This window comes from Thermobia domestica, chromosome 4 (assembly GCF_964235325.1).
Source record: "Thermobia domestica chromosome 4, izTheDome1.hap1.1, whole genome shotgun sequence".
NCBI lineage: Eukaryota > Metazoa > Arthropoda > Insecta > Zygentoma > Lepismatidae > Thermobia > Thermobia domestica.
Genome location: NC_137457.1, coordinates 309,603,915 through 309,630,365, shown reverse-complemented (window position 1 = coordinate 309,630,365; position 26,451 = coordinate 309,603,915). Strand labels below are relative to the sequence as shown.

At 33.1% G+C, this 26,451-nt stretch overlaps 1 protein-coding gene across 3 annotated transcripts in view; it reads right to left on the bottom strand.

Moving 5' to 3' along the window:
- Positions 1 to 26,451, bottom strand: part of LOC145684289 (uncharacterized) — a 106,848-nt gene that overhangs the window by 28,399 nt on the left and 51,998 nt on the right. The window contains exon 2 of one of the 3 annotated variants that reach the window (XM_081756449.1): positions 5,823 to 7,761. The exons of 1 other annotated variant lie outside the window; for it this stretch is intronic. In XM_081756449.1, coding sequence (XP_081612575.1) covers positions 7,737 to 7,761 — 25 coding nt within the window. In that variant the 3' untranslated portion in view covers positions 5,823 to 7,736. Of the gene's footprint in view, positions 1 to 5,822; positions 7,762 to 17,680; positions 26,273 to 26,451 lie in introns of those variants that run through there. One more of the 3 variants, XM_081756450.1, reaches the window with a different exon arrangement.

Genomic DNA, 26,451 nt, shown 5'->3' with positions numbered 1-26,451 from the left:
AAAAGATGTTTTGAGAAAATCTTGAGGGAATTCATATCTTAAAACCTCCGCTACCTTTTGACATGCAGTCAGGTGCCAATAAATGACAATTGAGCTTTAACCTTGAGAATTTTCCGGAATTACTAAAGCTTCATATAGCCGATATCGCTAATGGTTTTACCAAAACAGACAGGGTAAACAAATACGTACAACCATTTCCTGAATTCCTGCACGTGCTTTGTCTTATTCACATCTTCCTTCACCACCCTTTTATGAGGGTAGTGTTCTGGCCATTGACCTCCAAGAACAAATCGTGCGAATCTATGCTTCTTTGTGTCCACTCACAAATACAGAACATCTGCATCTCATATGGGAATTCGAAAGAATTAAGAAAAATAACAAAACTGTATTTTTCGTGGCCAAGATACGCAGGTAAATTTATCATTATCATCATAGGGTAAACATTGCTTCAGTGTGGCCAACTTCCAAGATAGACAGGTGGCCAACTTATAGAGTAGTAAGTAACGAATGTCTTATGGGAAAATGCAGGTTCAAGACGAACTAGGACAAGATAAGCAGGTGGCCAACTTAGAGAGGTGGCCAAGTTGACAGGTTTCACCGTAGTATATGATTTATTTTGCTTTAGAAAGTCAGGTAACATTGAATATTTTTGTACGCGTTTTTGAAAAAAAGAAAAATTTTGGGATATGAAATGCAAATTATTAACGAATTGAGTATTGAATTTATGGACGTTACTGTTTTCAATAAATAAGTGTTTGTTACTTACGGTAAACAAGATAATTTTAAACAGATACACACAAGGTAACAATAATATTTTTTGTCCTCGAAAGATGGGCTTGTAAGAAGACTTTGGTGACAATCGAAACACAACCATTAGTGCTTTCTTTTGTAAGCAAAACGTGCTCATACATTCAATAGAATAACCCAAAAAAAATAATACCGTAATTTATTAAAGAATGGAATTTTGCATAGTACTTGAAACTAAAGCCTGTGGTGTCATCAGCAAATAAAACATTTATTAGGCAACATTTCTTGTGTCAAATCATCAATGTATATAAGAAAGAGCAATGGACCAAGCACTGATCCTTGAGGTACACCAGTTATTATTGTACTTTATAACTACTAAACTTCTGAATTTTGCTCTTATTTTCGTTCGTAATTTGAAGTATTGGATACCTATCCTTGAAGTAAGATTATCCATTTATTGGCAGTTCCTCTTATACCATAAAAGCATAATTTTAAAAGTAAGAGATCATGATTTACCGTGTAAAATGCCTTAGTAAGATCAACAAAGGGTCCAATTGCCCATTTTTATTATTTATCGCGTGCATAACAGTACTAAGAAAATCGAAAATCGCAGAACCAGTAGATTTCCCAATTAAAAACTCAAGTTGTAATGATGATATTAGATTATTGAAATGTAAGTAATTCCTTACCTATTTGACATTACCGTCTGAAATTTTTTTTAAAATACAGACACAACTGAAATAGGGCGATAATTCTTAATTATGTAACGACTACCTTTTTTGAACAAGGGAATCACTTTAGGCACTTTTAACCGCTGTGGGAAACATCCTGATTCTTGGGAAAAATTTATTACATTAGTCAGGTGGGGTGCTGTTATCGAAGCAGATTGTTTTATAATAGTGGACAGTACTTCATCAGGACCTGCAGAACTGGTATTTCTCATCTTTCTTATAATAGCTAATATTTCATCAATAGTTACTAGGGTAATAAATATATATTTTGGATAAAAAGGTATATTTGAAGAACCAATTGTACCAGCTTGGTGGGATAGAGCACCAAGAACTGAGGAGAAGTTATAAAATAGTTATTAAATTTACTTGCAATTTCAACAGGGTTTGTAATTCTTTTATTGTCAAAAATGATGTGATTAAAATTATCAATATCACTTTTATTTGTCCGTACCGACTGGTGAATAATATTGCAGATAGTTTTTATTTCTAGAATTATTAATCATTTTCGAATTATGCATTAGCTTTGCTGTATTAATAACTTTCTTATATGTTTGCCTATACTTTTCAACGTAATTTCTGAATACATCAGAAACATTTGTATGATTAAGCAATTTAGCATACTTAATTAAATGCAGAGTCCTTCTTACGCGTGATTAGTGCCATTCTAAAGAGTTTGACTCACATATGTTTCCTGCAGTAGTCAGACCTTTAGTATGACGCTAATAAAACGTCAAAACGACTTTGCATAAGGCGGTTGAAGTTTATGGTTACGACACTCTCTGGTTACTACTACTTGGTCAAATGCTGATTCTCCATATCGGGTAGGCTTATTAACAACAGCTTTTAGATTAAAGTTAAGACAGATTTACAAAACCTATTAACTTCATTTAGTGTAACCATCCAATTTATATTTATGTCATCATACAAAATGATTATACTGTATCCTTTGCACAGATGGTCAAAAATTTCAAGATTTCTAAAAAAAAAAAATACCGTAAGTTACCCGAATTAGATCTATAAATATTTGAAAGTGAAGTTCCAGATTGAACATCGATACATCAATTTCATCAGTATTTAACTTCTTATGAACGAATATACAAACTGCTCCATGCTCCAAACTGCTTGAATAATGACTTACCAAAACAAAACCTTTTAATTTTACAGATTGAATATCAGTACAGCTTAACCAATACTTCGTGTTGCAAATAACATATGTAGTTGATAATACTGCCTCAATTAACACATTCATAAAATCCTGCTTATTGCCAAGACCCTGCACATTGTGATGAAATACGTTAAGGTGATTTAGTTTATTCTTTTACCGCATTGATATCTACCGAGTTTTATGTTTCCAAGGTTATTCTTGTGTTCACCGCTAAAAATGTTCGTTTCGTACTTTATGTTCCTTGGTGTGTACCAATATGTCCCAGTACAACGGTATTGCATGGTTGTGTTTACTACACCCTATCTCGTACACAGTCTTTATTATTTCTGCACAAACGAATTCTTCCCAAACCTATTTAGGTGTAGTCCGTGTGAAGTGTATAATTTCATATCTAGGACACTTATCTCCACAACACAAAGGTTTTGAAGTGTTTTGCTAGTTTATACACTTCTTTGTTCACACATAACCACCTGGCCAAATCATATCTATGTGGCATTGTATACATTATAACCTTTGTATGTAATAAGGCCTGTAGTCACTGTTTTAGCCATAGTAAAAATGCACATGTTAATTTAGCTCAACTTATGACTTTTTATAATTATATATATATATATATGTTTCTATTAATATTCTAGTCATTTTTTATATGCATGCATTTATTTGTTGCACCATACTGTTTTTTTTTTCCTTTTCTTCAGGAGGCTTCCTCTCTTCCTTCTGATCTTCCATTCCGTTTTCTTCGTCGAGGTACCTGATTTGGAGATCTCCTTCTTCAAGTAAAACAGAATATAAAAGAATTTGACGTCATTTCTATTTATTATTACTGTTATTGTTATCCAATGTTTGGAAAATTTCTGATCAGCGATATGGTACTTTGTTATTGTTTATTGTAATATAAAGTGATTATTAAGGTACTAAGAGTTAGGTGCTAGAGCAGCCTTGGCTGAACCTTGCCCTCAATAAAGAGTTTTATTATTATTATTATTATTAAGAAAATTTGTTCTAAAGTATTTATTTTTGTGAGGACTGTTCCTTTCTATACGATAAATTAGTGATTATCTTTATTATTTATATATATGTTTATTATATTTAATATTTACGTATTATCTTTTGCACACTAATATCATTTCCTGGTATGACTGTTTTAGTATGAATGAAATGGGTTATTTTTATAAGGGTTGGATTATTTTGGGAATAGAATGCATGGAGTGTGAGTCTTTGAGTTTTCACTAACAAGATATTTAGATTCTCTGAATCGAACAAATGCTATTATCGTCTTGGGTTATATAAAAAAAATCTCAATTTCTTTGTTGTGCTGGGTGAGGGTGTGACGTATGATCTTCCATCTTTACGTTATTATTCTGTTACAAATTCAATTTATTACATTGTAATTTTTCTTTAGTTTTTTTGCTAAATATTTCAAGATGGAATTATGAACTTTTGCTCCTTGGCATACTTGTATCTACGCAAGCTTCAATTGTACTTCCCTCGGGTGGGAATTTTCATGGTTTCTAGCCCCTTGTCATCGATGACCAGGTTAGAAGCCATGAAATCTACTTGGCCTACGGGAGCAATTTTTCTTCGTTAGCAGCACCTAGTAGTATGTGTTGTTAGTTAGTGCTATATTTTGTGTGAAGGTAATATAATTCATTATTCAAGATGATGCTCGATTGAAAATATTTAAGTGAAGGCATTATTAAGGGTGTTGGTTTGGTAATTGTAACTTTGTGTCGGCATTAGACAAATTAATCAATCATATGCCCGACGTGACTCAACAGGAAACTTAAGTATTGAACCTTTTCCTTCTCTATAGTATATATACTTGCTTTAACTAATCATATTTTTGATTAATTTAATTGATCTCTTTTTATTAAACTTGCTATTCCTTACGTACTTTCTTTGGTCTGTTGTGTTAAGAGGCATTTCTGGTTTGTAGTCCGTCCTGGTGACCCACCGAAGTACAAGAGAATTAGAACAGTATATATAATCTGTTATGTAAATATGATATTATTCTAGCATGGTATCTTCTATTCAGAGCATTTTCCTGTAATTAAGATTATAGTTGGTTTTTTGTATCGTTAACTTTGTTGCAAAATTAATTGTAAAAAAATACAGGGTGGCCCAAAAGTAGTTATAGAGATTCGTACTGATCAACTCATTTCTTTTTATATCATATCTTATTGTTAGAGGTCTGCGAGGATGCGGATACCCGCATCAAAATGGGTATTTGCGGATATACATCTCTCTTCTGTGCGGATAGCGGATAATGTTTCCTCCATTTTTTCTACCTAAAAAATGCTGTGGCTTTTCTGATAATGGTGGAAAGGGAACTAGAAACGTTCGTTTTGAATTAAAAGTTTTAAAATCAGTTGAAAACTACTAAAATCAAAATACAAGTGTGTTTGAAGCTTGTGACTCAGTGACAGCAAAAGGACAAAAAATGGCACGAGAGAGTTGTCCTTTTGTTGCTGTTTTCAATATTTTTAGCAGTCGTTTTGTAGGTGAATGACATCTCTGACTCACCATATCTAATTAGCAGCTCCTGAAATTTGATGGGAACCATCTTTACTTGATTATGTCTATTATCTCAAATTTTACAGGTTATTTTAAGGACATTCTGCGGTCTTATCGCTAAATTTGTAGAGCTATTTACCTCATGAGGCTAACATTCCAAGTTTCCACTTTCACATCGAACTGCGCATAGTAGGTTTCCTCAGTCTGATACTTCAAGTTATGTTTGTGTCTACGGAGTTTTTGTCCGGAAACAATTATCTTATGGCGATTCATATAGTTAAAATTTTTGTTCCATTTTTGGAACTGTTAATATAACGTAATAGATGGTAAACATACTTAAAAAGTATGATCTAATTTCTGTAGAATTAATCTTCAAAACACTTTACTGCACGCAAAAAATACATATATAGTTCAATGTTGATTTTTTTATATTAACATACATATAAAACAGAATATACGAAACTGGATCTAAAATGTCAACGTACTGTTAAATATACATTTCTGCTGAGAGTATAATCTGGAACTGTACAACACAATAATTTCGATCCTCACAGAAAGGAGAACTCATACGATAAGCATAGTTATTTAAGAAATAGGGAGACAACCTTAAGAATACGAATAAACAAGTTTAAATCAAATGTTTATTAATTTAGAATAATCTCTCATTTTGGACATAGGATTTACATTCGTTATTTCACAACATATTTCTAATGAATAGCACGATACCCACAAAATGTAACTTTGAAATTGCAAAAGTTTTGACTCACTGATATGTGAATGACGCTTAACATGCTATCATCAGTTCGATTAAATAATCCACCACCATTATTATTATTACTATTATTATTATTATTATGTAATTTACAAGTCAACCCTTGTGGACCTTCTTGGAAGTATGTGACTTTCCACATATATATGCTAGTAAATGCGTCTCATAACTCCTTACTGTTGTACATTATATTACTTGCATTTCCTTCAAATGTATAGTTACTCTATGCAGTATTAACATGTCACCTTCTGGTAATGTTCTCCTCTTGTATGATTTTTTTTAAGGAAAATAAGTTTTGAAAATTTTCTTTAAGATTTTTGTCACTTAACACTTTATGAATAAGCTCATGTATATTCCCAGCATCTAGTTTTTATAATTCATTTCAGTTTTTCAACTGTTGAGTAGGTATAGCAGAATTTCGTTCCAAAGAGTAATTTTCTTTTCGAGTCAAATTATTTTTCAGTTATTTTGTACACGATACCCTAGTTTATTATGAACAGTAAGTTCTTCATCTGTAAAGTAATTTTTTTTAGCATTGAAAGTTACGATAAATGTATTAAATGGACATTATTATGACATACGCTTTAATATGTGGTACTTTAAACTAGATTTCTGATGAAAAGATCTATTGCATTCGAAACATTTATATGGTTTCTCACCTGTATGTCTTCTCATATGTATTTTCAAAGTTCCCTTCTGACGAAACACATTACCACATTTTTTACATGAATAAGGTTTTTCACCTGTGTGTGTTCTCATGTGTGAAGTCAAAGTACGCTTATCCCGAAAGTAATTTCAACATGTTTTACATTGGTAAGGCTTTACCCCAATATGGCATAATATATGTTTCTCTATATGAGGTTTCTGCCGAAATGATTTTCCGCATTTCTCACAAGTATACTGAATTACCTTTGCGTGTAAAGCCATATGAGATTTTAAAGAGCGTCAGTGGTGAAATTTTTTACCACCCTCAAACAACAAAGGAGTTCATTTTGTTGGTTAGATAAATGATAGTTTAAGTGACTTCTCCTACGGAACTTTTTCCTACACTGCTCACAACTGTACGGTTTAAAATTAATATGAATGAAAATGTGTTATTCTAGTTTTGATTTCCTAGAATATGTTTTTCCACGAAAGTCACAAATGACAGGATTTACATTCAAATGGGTAAGCATGTGGATCCTCAAATCTGTTTTTTGACGAAAGCGCGACCCACATTTTTCACAGGAATGCGTTTTTTCACCTCATGTGTATTTCAAGCATGTGTGATGTTGAAGCATGTTTATTTCAAGGTATTTCTTATAACGAAAGGACTTCTTATACTGGTTGCAAGTGTAAGGCCTTTCAGCTGTGTGGGTTATCACATGACCTGTTAAATGATGTTTACGACGAAAATAATTACCGCAGCTTTTACAAGTATATGATTTTGCATACAAATGAATGAGTACGTGATTTTTAAGGTAACCTTTACGACGAAACAGTTTATTGCATTGATCACACTTGTAAGGGTACTCATTCTGTGAACTACCATGTGTGTCTCCAGGTAATTCTTTCGACGAAAGGTATCACCACATACTGTTCAAGTGTATGGTGTTTCATCTGAATGTATTGCGGTATGGCTTATTAAACTGTCCTTTCGGCGAAATAACTAGCCACATTTAGTACAAGAATACGGCTTTTCATTTGTATGAATAGTCATGTGTTTTCTTAAATTGCCCTTTTCATGAAAACATCTACCACACTGGTAATATGAGTAAGAGGTTTTATTTGTTTTCCTTAACATGTAAGCTCCGAAAGCAATCTCATGTAATTATATAGTTGCTGTAATATTTTGTCTACAAAGGAAGGAAAGAGAAAACAGGCATGAATATATAATATGAATTCTGGTTATGGCAAAAATTTCCATTTACATATTGCAGTGTTAATACGAATTTAATGAAATACCATAATCACTATATAGGGCACTAATTATATTATATTTTAAATATTGGTTACTGATTCAGCGTCACCAAAATAAACAAGATATATTATATTTGAAAGCTTGAGGATTATTTTCGCACAATTTATCTTGAAATATACATAGAACTAGACATATCCTGAAATAGTACATTATATTCTGAGGAATGTTGTTGCAAAAGAGAAGCTTCTATCATACTATTTTTAGAAGTTTAATAACAGAAGCTGGCTACTATTCCTGAATGGATTCCACTTTTCTTGTATGTCAACAATTGCCCCTCAGAGTCTTCGTCATTACAAGTGCATATACACTGGCGGAAAATTATTTTAGAACACAATGTAAAAATAATCTAATTTTAATAAAATTTAAACAAGTAACCAAGTTGATCAAGCCAGAGATCGCAAGGTAGTAAGTGTTAGCTACTTGTACACAAAAAGGTACACGAATTGTTGATTGTGGACCAGTTTTTCTCTTCAGTAACAAGACGAAGTTTCAGCACGTTCTTGTAAAAATCAAGCCTTGTGGTATAATAGAGCTTAGTAAGGCCTTCATGGATGTTCCCGAAAGTCACTGGCATTAGCCGTGATTCACTGATGTACAAGATGAGAAGAATACGTTTCCACGAACGATTGGAATCTGTTACATCATATGGTGATCGGATGAAGAGAAGGATAATTTGGGCCGTTCCTCCCTCCTATCGCACGTTTATCTATGAAGCCATTTTATAGCCAGGAACCTACTTGTTGTTGTCCGGAGAAAGCTCAATTGGTGAGCCGAATGGAAGCTAATGGTATTCTGCAATGACAATATTTTTTTAACTGGCGGTATGCATATCAGTAAACGTGCAAACAAGCAGGAAATTTCAAGGTCTATTTAACTTGCTGTACAACAATCGTATGAATGATGATATGCTGACGACCGTTGTGCGTTTCATAGACAGCCAACAAACTTCAGCATTTCTAAACATTAACTATACAACACGTTTGAAATTTCGGTATTGGGCAAGAAACTACATATCTTGCTAGTCTCCGGTCTTCATTCACATACGACTACTCCGCACTTGGACATCATTTTAAAACAGCCTAACTTGCTCCCATGCCACACAAGTTGATCTGCTCGGTATGCGAGTTCTTCCCTAGTTTCTTAGAATCTATACCTAATTCCTGCCGAGCCTTGTGATACCAAATGGGGCAGGATCTGGATTCAAACACGGTCTCTCCAAAGAGCATTCAGTAAGGTCTATAGGAAGCATGGAATACTGAAGGAAAATATCAATCTCTAGGACCGGTTTCAAGCAAATAGCTATTTCTGAGGTCGGTCGTGTCACTTGTGCCAAAAATATGAGTGAGCACTATATTTCTTGAATGCTTTTATACGAGATTTGCGATTACTATGAACTCTCATGCAGTTGTGTAGAAATTCTGTGTTCCGCAAATTCTTATTGAGTGTTGTTCAATCATTTTCACCACTGCATACGCGATTATTTCACCACAATATCTCTCACACAGAACACTTTAATTAGTAAAGCAACAGCGAATTACTTATCAGAATATAGTTTGTAACAAACGAAATTAGGAAAAGCGACTTTGTAAAAGACAAAATATAAGTTTGAAACATCACTATAGATTGTTGGGAAACTGAAGATGCAATATAAATAATCCTCTTCATTGCTGTAATCCGAACATTACTATTACATTAAGACTTCCAAAGTAATGCATTATCCAAGTGTTTGCTTCTCCTGACATTCTCCGTTAGAATGTACGGATATGCTTCATCAATAAAAAAATTAGAAAAAAAGTTTCCATTAAGCAAACTGTTAAATTATTTTCTTTCGAAAAACATTACTTAGCTACATGTTCGTTAAATATACAATCTCCACAGCTTGTTTCAGAATTATTCAAAACCATCGCTTTTAGCTAACTATTGTTACCATATCGATCAACATTCTTACCCGTCACCTAAGTGAGTCAGCTCTACTACAGTAATATATTATATCAGTAGTACTCAAATGGGGTTTTATTCAAAACATTTAAATCTATAAGATGCACTAGCAAAACCTTAAAGGTATGTTAGAATTTCAAGCCTTCATTCTGGCTGACTATTGAACAAAAAACTTGGAGTTCCTCTTCCGGAGGTCTGCATTGTCAAAATAAATTTTGGAAAGGATAAAATTGGTTAAAAATACTAATTAGGAAGGTTTTGTGGAAAGTAGGTTTTAGCACGGCACATGGTCTTATGAATGGTATCTTGGTCTCTTCAATAGGACGGTAGATTAATGCATCTCTCTCAAATTTCGAGTAGGAATTCATCGGTGCCTGTTAACTTCAGAAATTGTCAGAAAATAAAAGGTAGATGCTGTGTAGGACCAGAATACAAACCTCTGAAAATTGGAGCGATCCATCATATACAATATGGTTATAAATTTACTAGAAATAATAATTTGGAAAAGGATCCCACTTTCGACTTTTAATTTGCGAATATTATCATAATTTACAATATATTTAATTAGGTAATAAATATACAGGATTCAATGATGTATTTGAAAGATAAGTGTCTTTCGTGGCCCAAGGTGTCCGTTCCGAAACGTAAGACACTAGATATGAAGATGTAACATTCATGTAATCTTAGATGAAATATTATGACAACCTGTACGCGGTATGGCCTAAGATATAAAAAGGTACACTTCAACTTTTTTTGAATACGTAAGTATACGTTTTCATAACATTCTACTCACAAGCAGCATTTTATCATTGTGTAAAAGAAATGTTATTCAATGTAACTTAAGTAATATAAATGATAAATCCATAGAAATATTTGAAAGTTAGATATCATACACAAGAAACCAGGCCAAGATAACCCTCCTAATATCTAAAATGCAAATTATGAGATATAGCTATGAAATCCTCTTAGGTGAAGTCCTATAACTTAAGGTCTATAAAGTACTACCTAGAGTTATGATGAAGTCTACTTTCCTAAAAATTTTGAATTAGTAAATAAGCGATATTCATTGTTTTCATAAAATGTATAGTGGAAAGCCGAATTTTCAGACACCCTTGTGATTTTACAATCGCTGAACCAAATCTACACTTCCGACGTCTAAAATTACGAGTGAACGCTGCACAGTTTGGAAATATATTTATAAACAACATAAAAATTCCAATCTCTGCTTCGCAAACAAGAAGTGTTTTTCTGGCTGTATGTTATTGAGACGTTAGCATCATGGGGAAAAACACTGACCGCATTGAGATAAAAATACAGAATAGACGCCTTTAGTTATCGCGTCAACATGGAACAAATGCTGATCGACTCAATTTGACTTTCTTCAATACTATATTGTCATGTAACCAACTTGATTACTACTTTAAAATATATCTTTCGCTCTTCATACTAGATACTGATGAAGCACGTGTTGAATAAGGAAAAAACCTTGTTTCATACATACGCAGGTACTTTCTAAAGACAATAAAGCGACAAGGTCATGTGTACAAAATATGAATGTGTTTCGTTTGAATGGCATGTTGACTCCTCAATTAATATTGAAATCGGAAGTGGTAGTAGATATCTCCACTTCCAGATTTTGTAGAAAGATAAGAGTGGAGATTCGAAATGTCCTTAGGACGCTTAATTGACTGCAGAAAATCACGTCTAGCTATCTACTACTAGTTTTACTCAATAGCGGTCAACATAAAAACTGAAGTAGTTGATTTCACTCCGAGTTGAAATAAAAACACAAGATGGATGTTAGTAATTATTTTTGTAACCCTAAATCGATTCTGAATAAAATGTTTCTGCTATCTCTAATTGTTTTGTTCTATGTAGATCAATATTGAAACCGTAATTTGTAGAAGCTTGCTCTAACTCCGCTTTTAGTAGAAATGATGATGGTTATTAAATATATTTCTACGACGCTTAATTGATTCAAAGAAACAGTTTCTCACTATCTATAATTTTTTGCTCTATATTTTTGCTTTATGAGAATCTCCACTGAAACGAGCAATCGTTGATTTCTATCACTTCCAGTTTGAATATCATCTCCATCTTCCTAATTTTAATCCTCTACAATCTAGCAAAACTCATAGTGATCCGTCAAATAGTTCTTCGAGATTTTTCGTCTCTCGGACGAACAAAGACTAAACATATATAGGAATTTTAGCAAATCAAACTCCTTAATAACCAGACAGAATTGGTGATGCACTGAAACTATATTTCAAATGTGTAATTAACTACATGTATTCTTATTGGCATAATTATATTAGTAACGAACCACAAGTTTACCAAGTAAAAATGTTTATTTAAGATTAAGTAGTATTTACAGACTATATTCAAAGAACTTCTTGTGATAAAAAACATTTGAAATGCATACAAAAATTTACGTATATCAAACATTGAGTTAATTTTTCTCGTGATCCGATGGATTCAATGGAAAATCCACCCAAATTAGTATAAAAAGCAATCCAAGTGTACACTTTGCAAAAGATAATAGTATAAGTTTTTCTTTAAGTAAACCCTCATTTGGCAAACTTTAGAGACGTGAGCAACGGCCTCTATAGTGACAAATCTTACTAATTTTACCTATACACAAATGTATTTACTCTACTGTGGATGTAATTGGTTGATTTATGTATACGTCCTGTGTCCAACGCGAGGCTATATAGGACGAAATACAGTTTCAGATGAGAGATAGCAACTGCAATGCGTTTCATGTTCTCCTATCTTTAATCGAACTCGCGCCTCATACAGTGAAGAGACACCCGCGAGCAAGGCCTATTAGGATAATGTACTAGAACTAGCATAGGTAACCGTCCAAGCTCTCGTTATTACAGAAATGAATTTTTTAACGAATTTTGGTTTACTTACAGCAAGTACATGTAGTCTTTCATAGATATTGTTTTCAGTTACTCTTGTTATTTTTTTTATTGCGTTCTTGTTATTCTTCTTAGTTCTCCTATTATTGATTTTTACCAAAATGAATTCCTTTTCTACGTTTAATCCAGAATTTATTTGAAGGTTGATTATCCAAAAGTATTTAATAACAATTTGTGGACTTATATATTTCAAATATCTTTCGGAAGGTTGTTCCACATAAATGATGAAATTGATAATGCACAAACTCACTAAAGGAGCAGAAATGCCTATAAAGCATGTGGAAACCATAATTTTAAAAAATTGACTAACAGATTATCATTTTTAATAACCAAATTTAGCACTTTGCTCTTCTTTCTCTAAAAAGCCTGTGTTCGAAAAAGAAATATTGTTAAAACCATCATTGCGAATATTGTCGTTTAAAAATCAAGCTCATGTAAAATACTCGTACATATGTTACACATCAATTTGAGTGAAATAGCGGAAGTGACAAATGTATAAGAGGTTATAAACATTTGATTATAACGTTAATATTATTCTATTATATAATTTTGCTGATAGAATGAATGTTCTATCTGATAACCCTTTGTATGGCTTATAAAAAAAGAAATGAATAAATAAAAACCTACCTGCTTGGGTCTTTCGAAAGTCACACCAAGTCAGAAATGTTAAATTATCTTCCGTAGTTGCCATTTTGTCATGTTTATTTGAAAAACTATCGTATTTAAACACACATTCTGTTCAATGAACGTAGATAGCTAAATGTTAGGAAAAAGTGACGTTGGAATTAAAATGGGGAAAATAACAAATGAAGGAAGTCGAATTTCCCAGTTTATGGCTTCTAGTATGCCAGTCACATTACTGAATTTCTTGTATCTTCCCGCAATGAGTCCTACTAATTTTTCTTTCTATCTTCGACGAGGTTATAATTGTATTCGAATGAATATATGTAATAATGAAACGGCGTAAAAAACCTTCAAAGAGATATTCAAATAATTAAACTTTAAATAATGAAGTAATTTACGGATTATACTATATGAATTTACCGAATATTGTTAATAAATGGAATGTTGGTCAAAAGTTATATTTGGAGTAGCGTACTGACATCAAACAGAAATCGTATTTTTAAATTACTGTATGAATGTTCTATCTGATAACCTTTTATATGGCTGTCTTTTCCCGATGCCACGCAAGATATTTAACTGTTACTGATATAAGCTTTATATTAATATTATATTTTACTCTTGATAGATGTATGCTGTTATAAACTAATGTTTGTTTTGGAGATTACTTTCTCCTCACAGCCCCAACATTCGCAATCCGTGCTTACATCAAAGGCGAAGTCCTAAAAAGAAACAAAATAATTTGTGACTTGGCTATATTTTGAATTCTGATCATATTGGAAATGATTTCCGTTTGCAGAAGTAACAGTAATCCTTTAACGTGTTGACCAAAAACCATTGTATAAGTAGAAGGGGGTCAGAAATTTTTGCTTTTCAACATACAATGAGTTTTATCATTATATAAAAAAAGACATGGTTTATGATAGTTTGGGTAATAGATATACTCGTCTTCTTCTGAACGTCCGACGATTATATACAGAGTCTAAGAGTGACAGTGGCAATAACGAAATAGATAATAGTGAAAACGTTTCCATTCTTTTTAACAGTGAATAATATGTTGTCACATTCCGATATTTCTTGTCTTCAAACACGAATGAACAGAATGAAAGGTATAAGTAATTTGGTAACGATTACTTAGGTTATTTGAAGAAGGGCTTTTATTTAATATTAAATAATAACAATAATAATGATACTAACAAGGGACATCACCCAATTGTCCGGCTCCGATTTCAATGAAACTTTTTCTTCTGATAGAGAACATGTATGCATTATTTGTGATGACAGAAACATTTGCCGTGGTGTATGTTTGCTATTTTTTCATAATTTTTAAGTTGTGATGTGGTTATTAGAGATTACTGCAGAAGTCCCTTACTACCCTTTGTAAACGGATTGTTAATGAAAGAACAACCATGTAGATACATATAAGGCTTAGGGGGAAGTCGCATGATAGGTACGATCTCGACGGCAGCCATCTTGCAAGCCGCCATTTTGAATTAACATCAAGTTTTTTAAATAGAAATAGGGTAATATAATACATAATTTCGGGCTGGAATTTAATCAGGAAGACAATGGTGAAGTTAGTTTTAAGATACGCTTATTTGGGGAAATATTATAGGCATATTAATTGCTTATACTTCCTATTTGCGTAAGTCCCTTACCTCCGCTTCTAACATGCGTATTAATGATAATAAGTGGATAAAAGCTTCAGTAATACATATTACGCCTAGAGGCAAGTGGTATGGTAAGGGTAACTTTGACAGTTGCCATCCTGAAATCCGCTATTTTGAATTAGACTGAAGTTTTGAAAAATGAAAACCATAGCATGACACACCTCATTTTAATAGCAAATTATGCCAAGAAACCCAATGGTATGCTTATTTTTGTTCTATAGTCAACGAGTATGAATTTAGGGCTGCTTCTAATGTGCACCAAACGTAGATTATTCGATCTTTCAAATTGGCAATACTCCTAATTTTCACCGCATGTTTTAAGATTCAAACTGGCACTTTGCAATTGTTGCCATGGCTCATTTTTTCTCAATTTATTACATTTTTAAGAGTTGCGATTTGTCAGCACATGAATAGTGTTGGGATAGGCATCCAGCAATCTTTCTGAATTTTGAAGACTTCCAAAGTAATTATTTATTTCCTATACCTGCCCTTCAAAAACTCGTTTACTAACATGAATCATGACACAAGGAAACTTTGCTTTCAGGTAATACCAAACACGTAGCTTGTATTGGATAGTAGATGAGACGAGAAATCAAATGAAAATTCATTTCAAAAAGGAAAACGAAATATGATTGTTGTGTTAATCAATGGCCTTTTGATTTGTTTTATAATTATTTCTTTATTGTTTATTTATTTATTTTCTATAGCATTTTTTTAGCTAGTAAGACAAAAATGTCATTCGTTTTCTAGCAATTGTTGTCGAAGGTTCATATTTGTAAGATTTATAATCAGTTTTGATCGGGATCTCTTTATAAACAAGTTACCTCTTTTCATATTATGTTCATGGTACAAACAGCGTGTTGGAAACAGCCATACTATGGCTCTTTGATATTTCCTATCAGTGCTGCTGTTCCTTTAAAGTTGTATTTATTAAAAATAATTTATTGCTTGTCGTTTGCGCAACACGTAGGCTACATTTCCTGGTAATTTTGTGTTCATATAACAACAATTTGTTTTAATTTAATTTGTATTTCTTTACGTCACATTGGTCCATAGGCTTCTCATATCTTCTGGTTTGAAATAAATAATTACAATGCAAGTCTTTAAAATTTAGAAAGATTGCTGGATGCTTATCCCAACACTATTCATGAACTGACAAATCGCAACTCTTTAAAAATGTAATAAATTTAGAAAACATGAGCTATGGCAACAATTGCAAAGTCCCAATTGGAATCTTAAAACATGCGGTGAAAATTAGGAGTGTTGCCAATTTAAAAGATCGAATAATGCACGTTTGGTGCACATTAGAAGCAGTCCTAAATTTATACTGGTTAACTATAGAACACAAATAAGCATACCATTGGCTTTTTGGGAAAATTTGGTATTAAAATGAGGTGTCACATGCTATAGTTTTCACTTTCAAAACTTCACTTTAATTCAAAATGGCGGATTTTAAGATGGCTGCCGTCAAGGTTACCCTTACCGTACTACTTGCCTCTAGGCAAAATATGTATTACTGAAGCTTTTATTCACTTACTGTCATTAAGACGTAGTTTAGAAGCCGAGATAAGGAACTTACGCACATAGTAAGTCTAAGCAATTTTTATGCCTGTAACTTTTTCCCAAATGGGCGTATTTAAAACTAACTTCACCATTGTCTTTCTGATTAAATTCTAGCCCGAAATTATGTATTATATTACCCTATTCCTATTTTAAAAACTTGATATTAATTCAAAATGGCGGATTTCAAGATGGCTGTCATCAAGGTCATACCTACTATAAGACTTCCCCCTAGGCCTTATATGTATCTACGTGGTTGTTCTTTCATTAACATTTCGTTTATAAAGCGTAGTAAGGGATTTCTGCAGTAATCTCTAATAAACACATCACAACTCTTAAGAATTATAAAAAAATAGAAAACATACACCATGGCAAAAATTTCTGTCATCGCAAATAATGCATATATGTCCTCTATCAGAAGAAAAAGTTTCACTGAAATCGGAGCCGGACAATTGGGTGATGTTCCTTGTAAGAAACGTTTTATATGTGTTTAAAGATGTGATGAAATGTATCACGTCAGGTAATATTATCACGTTACAACAGCAAATTTTATATCTTTCAAAGCAAAACTTACAATTAATAGAATATGGCAGTGTTATAAATTTCCAGCTGTTCATCTGAAGGTTGAGTATATTTTGACTAGTCATGAAACATGGCACAGAGTCCTTACAAATAGCCCTAATATGTTGTAATCTCACTCTCGTGATTTTTACTTTAGTACGTTAAAAGTACTATTTTTGATCAGTCCACTTAAATGTATCTTATTCATGCTTCGGACATTTGGTTCACTAGAAACGTTATGGGTGTAAATAATTTTGAGGAGAAACTTCTCTTTTCACTACATATTCTGATTTAGTAGCTTACCAAAGAAAAATAGAATTTAAACGCGGTATTATTTCCTAATAGATAGAGCGAAAAAAATTAAATAAAAATGTCTATCAGCTAAACCTTTGAAACCAATTTTTCCATGTAAACAAAATTTCAAACGATAAAATTTGGAAAACAAAAATTTGTCTAATTGGAAAAGTCGTAAATATCTTATTGTATAAAATTTTTAAGGAAACAAAAATTAAACGGAAAGACTATTATATGTAAAACCTTAAAACAAGATTTTTTTATCAATATAATGAATTGAAGCAATTATAATAAAAGAAGAAAATTTGAACAAAAACATGAAACGAAGAATTTCAAACAATACGTTTAGCAAACACAAACTTCAAAATAATTTCAAACGTCCGACAATGAATTGTAAAACAGACCCAAATTCTGACTACTTGAACTTTGTATTTCTCCGTTAGGTTATAGCTACTTTTTAAATAATTTATCCCTATTAGTAGAATGAGGTTTCGATAATTACATACGAATTATAGTTTGTTGACAGCATATTACAAGAAACGATTGTTCTACAGTTGTGCTTTAAAACTCTTGATAGCCTATAGTTATGATGAACAGGTTGTACACATTGGAGATACTCGATCAAAAGTTGTAACAGCTTTTCCTGACTAGCCATCCTAAGTGAGGTTTTCTTCATTCACGCCCGGTAAATGACGAAAGGACACCGAATATACAGGGCCAAGGCTGCTTTTTCGTTCCACATTCCATTTTTTCATCCCGCTTTCCCAGATAATGTGCTCACCGTGATTTGTCATCCCTCTTAAATAACGGGCTTCAGGGCCGGTAATGCTCCAAAGTGTCTATAAAATAAATATGTACGATTATGCACAAGTTTTGCGTGATTTTTCTGCATTTGCAAGCCTTCCGTTGCTACGAAAAAAATAATGAGAATTACTTCTCATTTAATTACTTAGAAAATTTTAACTTCCTATTATAATGAATCACACATGTGGTTTCTAGTTGATCTTTTGTATCGCACGTTGGATTGTACTGATCATATTACACGTTTGGCTGAAATTAAGATAAACACATGTATAAAATGGTACTTTTATTTGTTTTGTTACATAATCAGATTGTTATTGGTAATTCTGGTTTAACCACATACATCTCCCACTCGGGAATTGGATATTGTTCAAAGGGTTTATTTTATTCTTCTTGCAACTATTAATGTCTACAATATAATTTTAAGTCAAACGGAAGCCTTTTGAGCTTGTACTTATCGAAGGAAAACCACAAATAAATTATCAAGAATAATTTTTTTTTTTTTTTATGTAAGGGATCCATGAGCGATGTAGACAAACGAGATAGATCACATAAATGTTGCATGTTATCCACTCTGTTAAAAATAATATTGTTTAAATATACTTATCTTCCAGCATAACGCAATGGCATGTTTCATGCGCATCTATTACATATGTAAATCGATTCTATTTAGGTTCCAATAGGTAAATTACAGTACGTGGCACATGCATTGTTCCTTCCTTTTTCAGAGATAACGTTTTTACATCAAGCAATTTTTGTAGTAACACTCGATTTCCATTTGAGCATTGAAAGCACTCAAATATTTAACTGTAATAATGAAATCAAAATGCTTTCCACTCTTCACTGTTAGATGGGATTACAACTATATTTCGAGATATCCTTTGGTAAGGTCTAACTTTCGTTCAGGTAGATACATTGATTTCTTTTCAATTCGCAATTCTGTTTTAAGTTTTGGTGCTGGAAACTCCACTGAATGTATTAGCCTTGTACAGCTTTGATGTTCGCGGCACAAAAGTATTTCTACCTTACGGTTTCATCAAATTGTATCGCAGTAATTTGGAATAAGTTTTCCAAGAACCGAAAGCATGCACATCATATAGCTGGTAGAAAGGGGTTGCATTCTTTGGTATATTTTCAAACTTAATATGTCTGTCAACGAACATCCACTTCGCCAGTTTTCCGTTGTCATTAGGGGATCACAGCGGTCTACGAGCAAACGATTTTCAGAATCTCCTAATACTGATTCGTTTAATATGTTCTTCAATAAACTTTCCACAGCCTTGTTTATTCACAATACTAACAATGGTAGCGGCAAAAGCCAGGTTTTACAAGGAAATTGAGAAATATGAAATATAACTCAAAGCAGAATATTCAATACCAATTTTGGGATGGGATAGAACAGTGTAAAATTGAAAGTATTTCTCAACAGACCATTAAGAGCTCTCTTAAACGACATCTAGAACGATTCATTCCGCGGTACTAATCTTCCCTATCCTCATTGGTACGATAATTCCGGATTTATCTCCCTAATTTGGTTCAAGATTTTGGGAGGAGAACCTAGAACTGGGAAGAATACCAACCTTTCAAAAATATTCAGGGACCTATATCTTTATAACATTCAAGTAGCACAAGTTCTAGTATTATATCTTTGAAGGCATTTAATCAAAAATAATACATATTTTATTTTTTTCCCAGAAATTTACTTCATATTTCAATTTATCGTAACTCACAATATAGTTCTCAAACTAAAAGACGAAACAACGGTCTCATTATAAATTATTATTTTGGTCAATTTATACCCATTCAAAATAAACTTGCCAAATTTACGAAAGTATGTGTCCTGGTAATAGAGAGTGTTCACCAACTTTTACTTTCTGACAATTCCCAAACTTAAGAGGCGCCAATTGATCAATACGGAAATTTGAAAGCGATGCATAATCTAACCCGGTGGTGTTAAAAGTGAATGGGATCAAGGTACCCTTCCACAGACATATGCGGTGCTAAAGCCGAATTTTAGAGGATGAATTAAGAAAAAACTTTCCTAACTAGGACTTTTAGCAATTTTTCTCCAAGCAGGAGAACGAGATTGACCGAAATTTTCACAAATATGTATTTTTGTGCTACAAAATTACTAGCAAACTTTATTTGTGGCAATTTCCAACACAAGTAGTTGGACCGATGCACTCCTGCAGAAAACTGAAGAGTGGATCATGATTTTACTGAAAAAAAAATGGGCCAAAGAAGTCCTTGCAAAATGTATTTGGGCAATTAGGAACCTTCGGCCCGGGCGAAGGTAATCTAAATATTTTGCTAACTAATCAGCCAGAGTGGTGAGTCTTACTGGTGGTAAGAATTGATGTAAATTTATATTAGTCGAAATTTTTACTACTGTGGCTGGGAGACTATTATTTCATTTTCTGGCGTTAAATTTTATGATTGATATAAACAAATCAAGATGTACTAAGAATCCATAACATTCTCTTTAAATGCTCTTGAATATAGAATAAAAATAATGTGTGACAGTGATACAAGTTTGATACTATACCAGGTAGCAATCATCATAACTCGTAGAATTCAAAAAGAATTTTCGTGCCTAGAAACAAAATGAGAAACATTACATAGAATCTACTGAAAACATTTAATTTTGATAAAGTAATGTTGCGTTATAGAATTGATATTTTTCTCAAAACTCCCAAAATAATTGCAGGTGTCTAAATTGAAAAATACAAACAATCCGGCTTAACAAAATTAAGTTCTTATCCGACACCTACTTTTGTTTTTTTTTGCACAAAAGCAAACTTAAATGCTTTCATCAACCTAAACGTGACAAGCGTAAGGTAACAAGTGTTCAAGTGATTTTTGAACATTGCATTTTCTTTGAGAAATAATCTTTGAACGCCTATTCTTGGTTTTTCGATATCACTGATTGCAATATTGCACACGAAATTACTTTGCTTTTTACATTTCCATCCAAAACGATTCACTTTTAATACACTAACAATGAATTTTGCTTTAGAAAATCGTTTCACTAAATTTTGATTTATGGCACAATTTCACAATTTTGTTTTCTTTTTTGTGAACTTTTACAACGCAAAATTTCCTTTTGAAGATTACGTCACGCACCGTTCATACCTTTTAGATAAAATTGGTTTTTCACTTTTTTCGTATATTTTGATTTTCTATTTCATGGTGATTAACTGCCCTTTTAGGACAAGTTGGCTTGATTAACCTACACTGTGTTTTCATTTTATTTTTACATTTTACTTTTATATTTGTGTGTATTTTACTCACTTCGCGATTGAAGATTTTACGATTACATGTATGATTACTTCTGTTATTTACTTTTGATGTGAGACACATCTTTTTGACCTTGATATTCTACTTTTTTGTTGAAAAAGTTTTATTGAACAAGATTTCTTTACGCACGCTGAAACAACGTTTCGCTTACAAGTATTTAAATTTGCACCACGTTTGTAGCGGTTGGTACGTTTTGAAGAAATTTTATAAATAGCTTTTAGGATTCTACAAAATGAATACATTAGGTACATCTTTTTGACCTTCAGCTTTGACTTGTATAAATTTTACTTATTTTGGCGACTCTTTTATTACGAGCTCGCAAATGGACATATTTTTTAACAATTTTATTAAAAGTGCTTTTTAGCTGACTGTACCTTTGTTGACAAATTTCTGTTTGATCATGCCATGGGACTTGATTACCATTACATTTACTAGGCCTATCTAATTTTCAACTAGTTTCACTCTTTTTTGAATTTATGTCTTCCAAACAAATGAAGTTGCAAAATATTATAAGGTTTACCTGTTTAATTTGTACTTGATTTACAATTACTCACTGACGATACCATTACATTGTTTACTGCTAACCTGAACTATTGCCACGTTCACAAAGCACACACAAGTATTGCTAACGGGGATGCAATTTAACTCGTTGGTCGATAAAGTGCTTGGGAAATATTTTTCTTCCAACAAAAACAATAGACTATTAGTGCATACTACCTCATTTTGTTCTTTACTTTTGTTACAATGCACAATTACATTACTATACTTTTTCGTCAGTCTCCACGCACAGAACCTGCTAATGCATTTCAACCCATTTTGCAAGAAGCACCTAGCTTTTACAGCGTTTGTTCGCTGATGAACGTATGACATAATATTAGTTACATTTAGTGCAATGTCTAAGCAATTACCATTTTCCTGAACAGCTATATGCACTGACTACTTTCTTGTTTACTTATGCAAGTGCTATTGACAACTACATCATTTACAGGTAACACTACAGTATTTTCAGCTACCTTTGAGATTTTATTAGTAGCATTTAAACCTCTATTTAATTTTGCACAAGATTTTTTGAAACTTTCTTCGCAGGAACGCTCCACCTTTCCTACTTCAGTTTGTAATTTTTTTCTCAAGGTTGGAATGTAAATTCTTTATTTCCTTCGTGACTTTCTTATTAAATGAAGTGAAACCTACTTTAGTTTCTTAAATAATTCTATCTAACCTATTGAACAATTCCACGTTAGAGGTTTTGAAATTTTCTTTTACATTCGCATGAAATTTTTTCGATTTTTCAAACTTTTCTTTCAATTCCGTATTGGATTTTTCAAGTTCTTCCTTCAAATCTGTGTTCGTTTTTTTAAATTTTTTTCTTTCAAATCTGCGTTAGATTTTTTAAACTTTCGATCTACATTCACTAACAAATCTTTTCTTGCCTGAAACAATCATGGTAAATTTAGAATTACCCTCTGACATGTTGGCAATCTAAATAGACACAATAATGAAGAAACAAAACTAATAATTGAAATACCGTTAGTGCATACTAAACCAACTCAATATTTACCCCACACAAAGTAACACGCAAACACAATCATGTATATAACTAAGGTTATATCAGTCCCTTCAACGAGCGCTATTCTATAGCTGTCCTGGGTTCGGAAATCTATGTCCCTGTGAGCGAACGCCATTCTATAGCGGTCGTTGGTTTCATCCCAATGAGAGAACGTCATTCTCCAGAGTTGCCTTGTTTGACGCATTTTGCTATTTCCAACATTAAAATACAGGCTGCTGGGTGAATTATTTTATGTTGCTTTTGTACCGGTTCTTATTTTGGCTTTAGTGGTTAGAAAGAGTATTGCTCAGTTAGCCTGCAAAAAGAACATTGATACGCCTTGCACTGTGGTTTATCTTGCGAGTCTACCCACCTACACCACGCCCGAATCCACCATGCAACAGTATCGTAATTTATTGTATACCGGACCCATGCACAGATTCTCTTAGAGGCACCCAAAAAGTTAACCTGTTACAACCATCACTTCAGACCTATTTAACCCAAAATTCGTACACCAAAACGTGCTCGTGTAACCCAGTCTAAGGGCACAATATTAAGCTGTATTTATAATTCTAATACTACATATTTAATTACACTTATAAACGGACTTTCGAGTTACTTGCTCGTATAAAGTATCTTGTTTTCATGCATACAGAAAATCACAAAAACACAAAGATATTATATATAACTAGAAATTTATACATGTTTCGATTAGATATCACTACACAATTATAACAATTATTTTTATTTTTATCGTTTGATTTTATGTTTAGTTAAGGCCGTTCACATTTGCACGCGGTTGTCACGTTTGCGTAATTTCTTAGAGCGAAAACCCCTATCCGTTCAATACTTATCTGCTTTGATTGTCCGCGTCCATCCTATGTTTTCAGGTAAAAGACACTGCACTTTTGGTGAGCTTCATTGTACTTGATGAATTTTAATTCTTCATTTCACTGTTTTTTAAATTGTCTAAATTGGCAATTTAGGAATTTCCTCCATTGAGACATTAATAAAATTGACGCGACGAATTTCTTTCTCCATCGTCCATCATAAAGTGAATTCACTGTTGCCTGTCCCTCCTCACAGAGGTCCTCCCAACCACCAACGCAACGCAATGGATAATGTAATAGTTAAAAGTAGCCATGAAGCACTGTGGTTGAGAATGCAGAGGCAGGATATTTCTGAGGAACAATGAGTGAAAGTCAGGTAAGGTGAATATTAATAGTTAAAAAAGTGTTTTTTTGGAATGTTAGAAGCGTCACTGTATGTGGAGGCGGATGGACTACTTCGCGGAGAGGTACATTTGTTTTACTACACAGATCCATACATTGTAAAATATACGGATAAATTTGAACGGAGAGGTACATTTGTTTTACACTACAGATCCATAGATTGTAAAATGTACCGAAAAACTTGGGCAAGTCTTTAATTTGCCAATTTCATGTCGAGAACAGAACCCAATCAACCTCTGCTGAGCTTCTAACCCGTTCCTACTACTAATACTATGGATCCTATTCTAATACTTAACGCCTACTGTAACGTAATCTAACGTAACTTAATGTAATCCAAACAAATGTGACCGAATGCAGTACATTTCGGACTTTTTTCTATTTTCAAATTGTTCCCGTCATACAGCACAAGTGCCGTTGTTATTATGCCATATATCCAGACAAAAGGGCGTTTTTCTCTGTAAATTTGGGAGGCCCATTCAGATGCTGAAGGTATATTTATGAAAATCTTTAAATCAAATTGCACTCAAGTTATGCAAAATATTGTATATTCATAAATAAAAAAAGGCCCACATGAGCTTTGGAAGGGCCCGGGCTCCCTCGACCCCCCATGATTGGCGTCCTTATCCAGACACCGTATTTATACTCAACACGTAAAACAATTGTAATTTTCCAAATATTACTTTTGGTTTCTCCTTAATTTTATACATGCTACACGGAGTAATGCCATGTCCCCCAGTGCAAATCTTTTGCAGAACAATATGAAGGAAATTAGTGAAAGAAGTATAAATTTTCAACCATTATTTTGAGTGGTGTGCGAAAAGTAAACCTGAAAGGAGAAATTTACATTTATAAATTCATTATTATCACAACAAGTAAACTGGTAAGATAAAAGAAATGTAGTTATGCTCTCTACAAAGCATTCTTCAAGTCTGAAGGAGGTTCAGACAAGAACCGCTACTGTTAAAAATCTGAAATGGTTTGAGATTACAATAGAGGGAAATGGTCTGTAGATCATTCAGACCAAATGTCTTCCTACGCTTCACTGCCCCGTAAAGGTGTGAAATGATACAGGAAAATTGCTGTAGAGCTTCTTCTCAATACAGCAATGGTGAATGCTCAAGTAATGTACAAAAAAGTAACTGGAGACTCTACGCAAATTATCGAGTTCAGAGCAAAAGTGTTGTGGTTCTGCGAAGTCGAATAAAATCGAACACCGTCTCAAGGTCTTAGGAGAGTTACAAGCAAAAGCATTCATCAATTTCTGAAGAAAGAAGGTCCACCTCAAAAAGTGCGTAAATTCTCTAAGAACTGTTCTAGTGTAACTTCAAATTCACAGAGACGCAAAATTGCCAAAAACACTGTGAAGAAAGTAGTTAAATATTGTAGCGATTGCGAAGGGAAGCATCATCTTCGTCTTGCATTTTTCAATCGTTTACATGCCAACACAGGAAATACGTAAATATTAATTTCCTTCAAAAAGTAAAACAAGGTGAAAGCTTTGCAGTAAGTATAATAGTTCTCGTTTACACACAAGCTAATTGTAACTGTTTTCAAGAGCTTTGCATTTTTAGATTTATGTAAACATTATTTATAGAGATATGAAATCAATTTCCAGTTTTAGAAATATGCAACAATATGAACTTTCCATACATCAGACTTAGGTAACACTATACACTGTTTGGGGAACTTTATATATATATATTCGAAAGGAAAAACTTAAGTTTTGTAGACATATGCAAATGCAATTAAGGTAAGTGAAGCATATTATGGCAACAATTTGTATTTTCAAATCAAATATATTAATAACCAAGGAAATGTTTTGGTGTTCTAAAATAAAAATAAATCAAAAGTTTAGCATATATAAGTTCTCAGCTTAAAAACCACCTAGTTTCCTCTCTGGGCCATGCGTGAGGCAGCCATGCTTCAAGTCCGGCCGGCCAACCTGAAAGGAAAATAAATCTATAGCTATGACCACCGGCCTTATATATATATCCAAATAAAACCTTCAAACGCCGGTCACATATGACCGACGCGGCTTGAGCGGAAAGCTCTGTGTCGGTTCCAGATAACCTCCCTGCCAGACAAAGTGTTAAGGAATACTCCGTTTAGATCCGGGTTTGA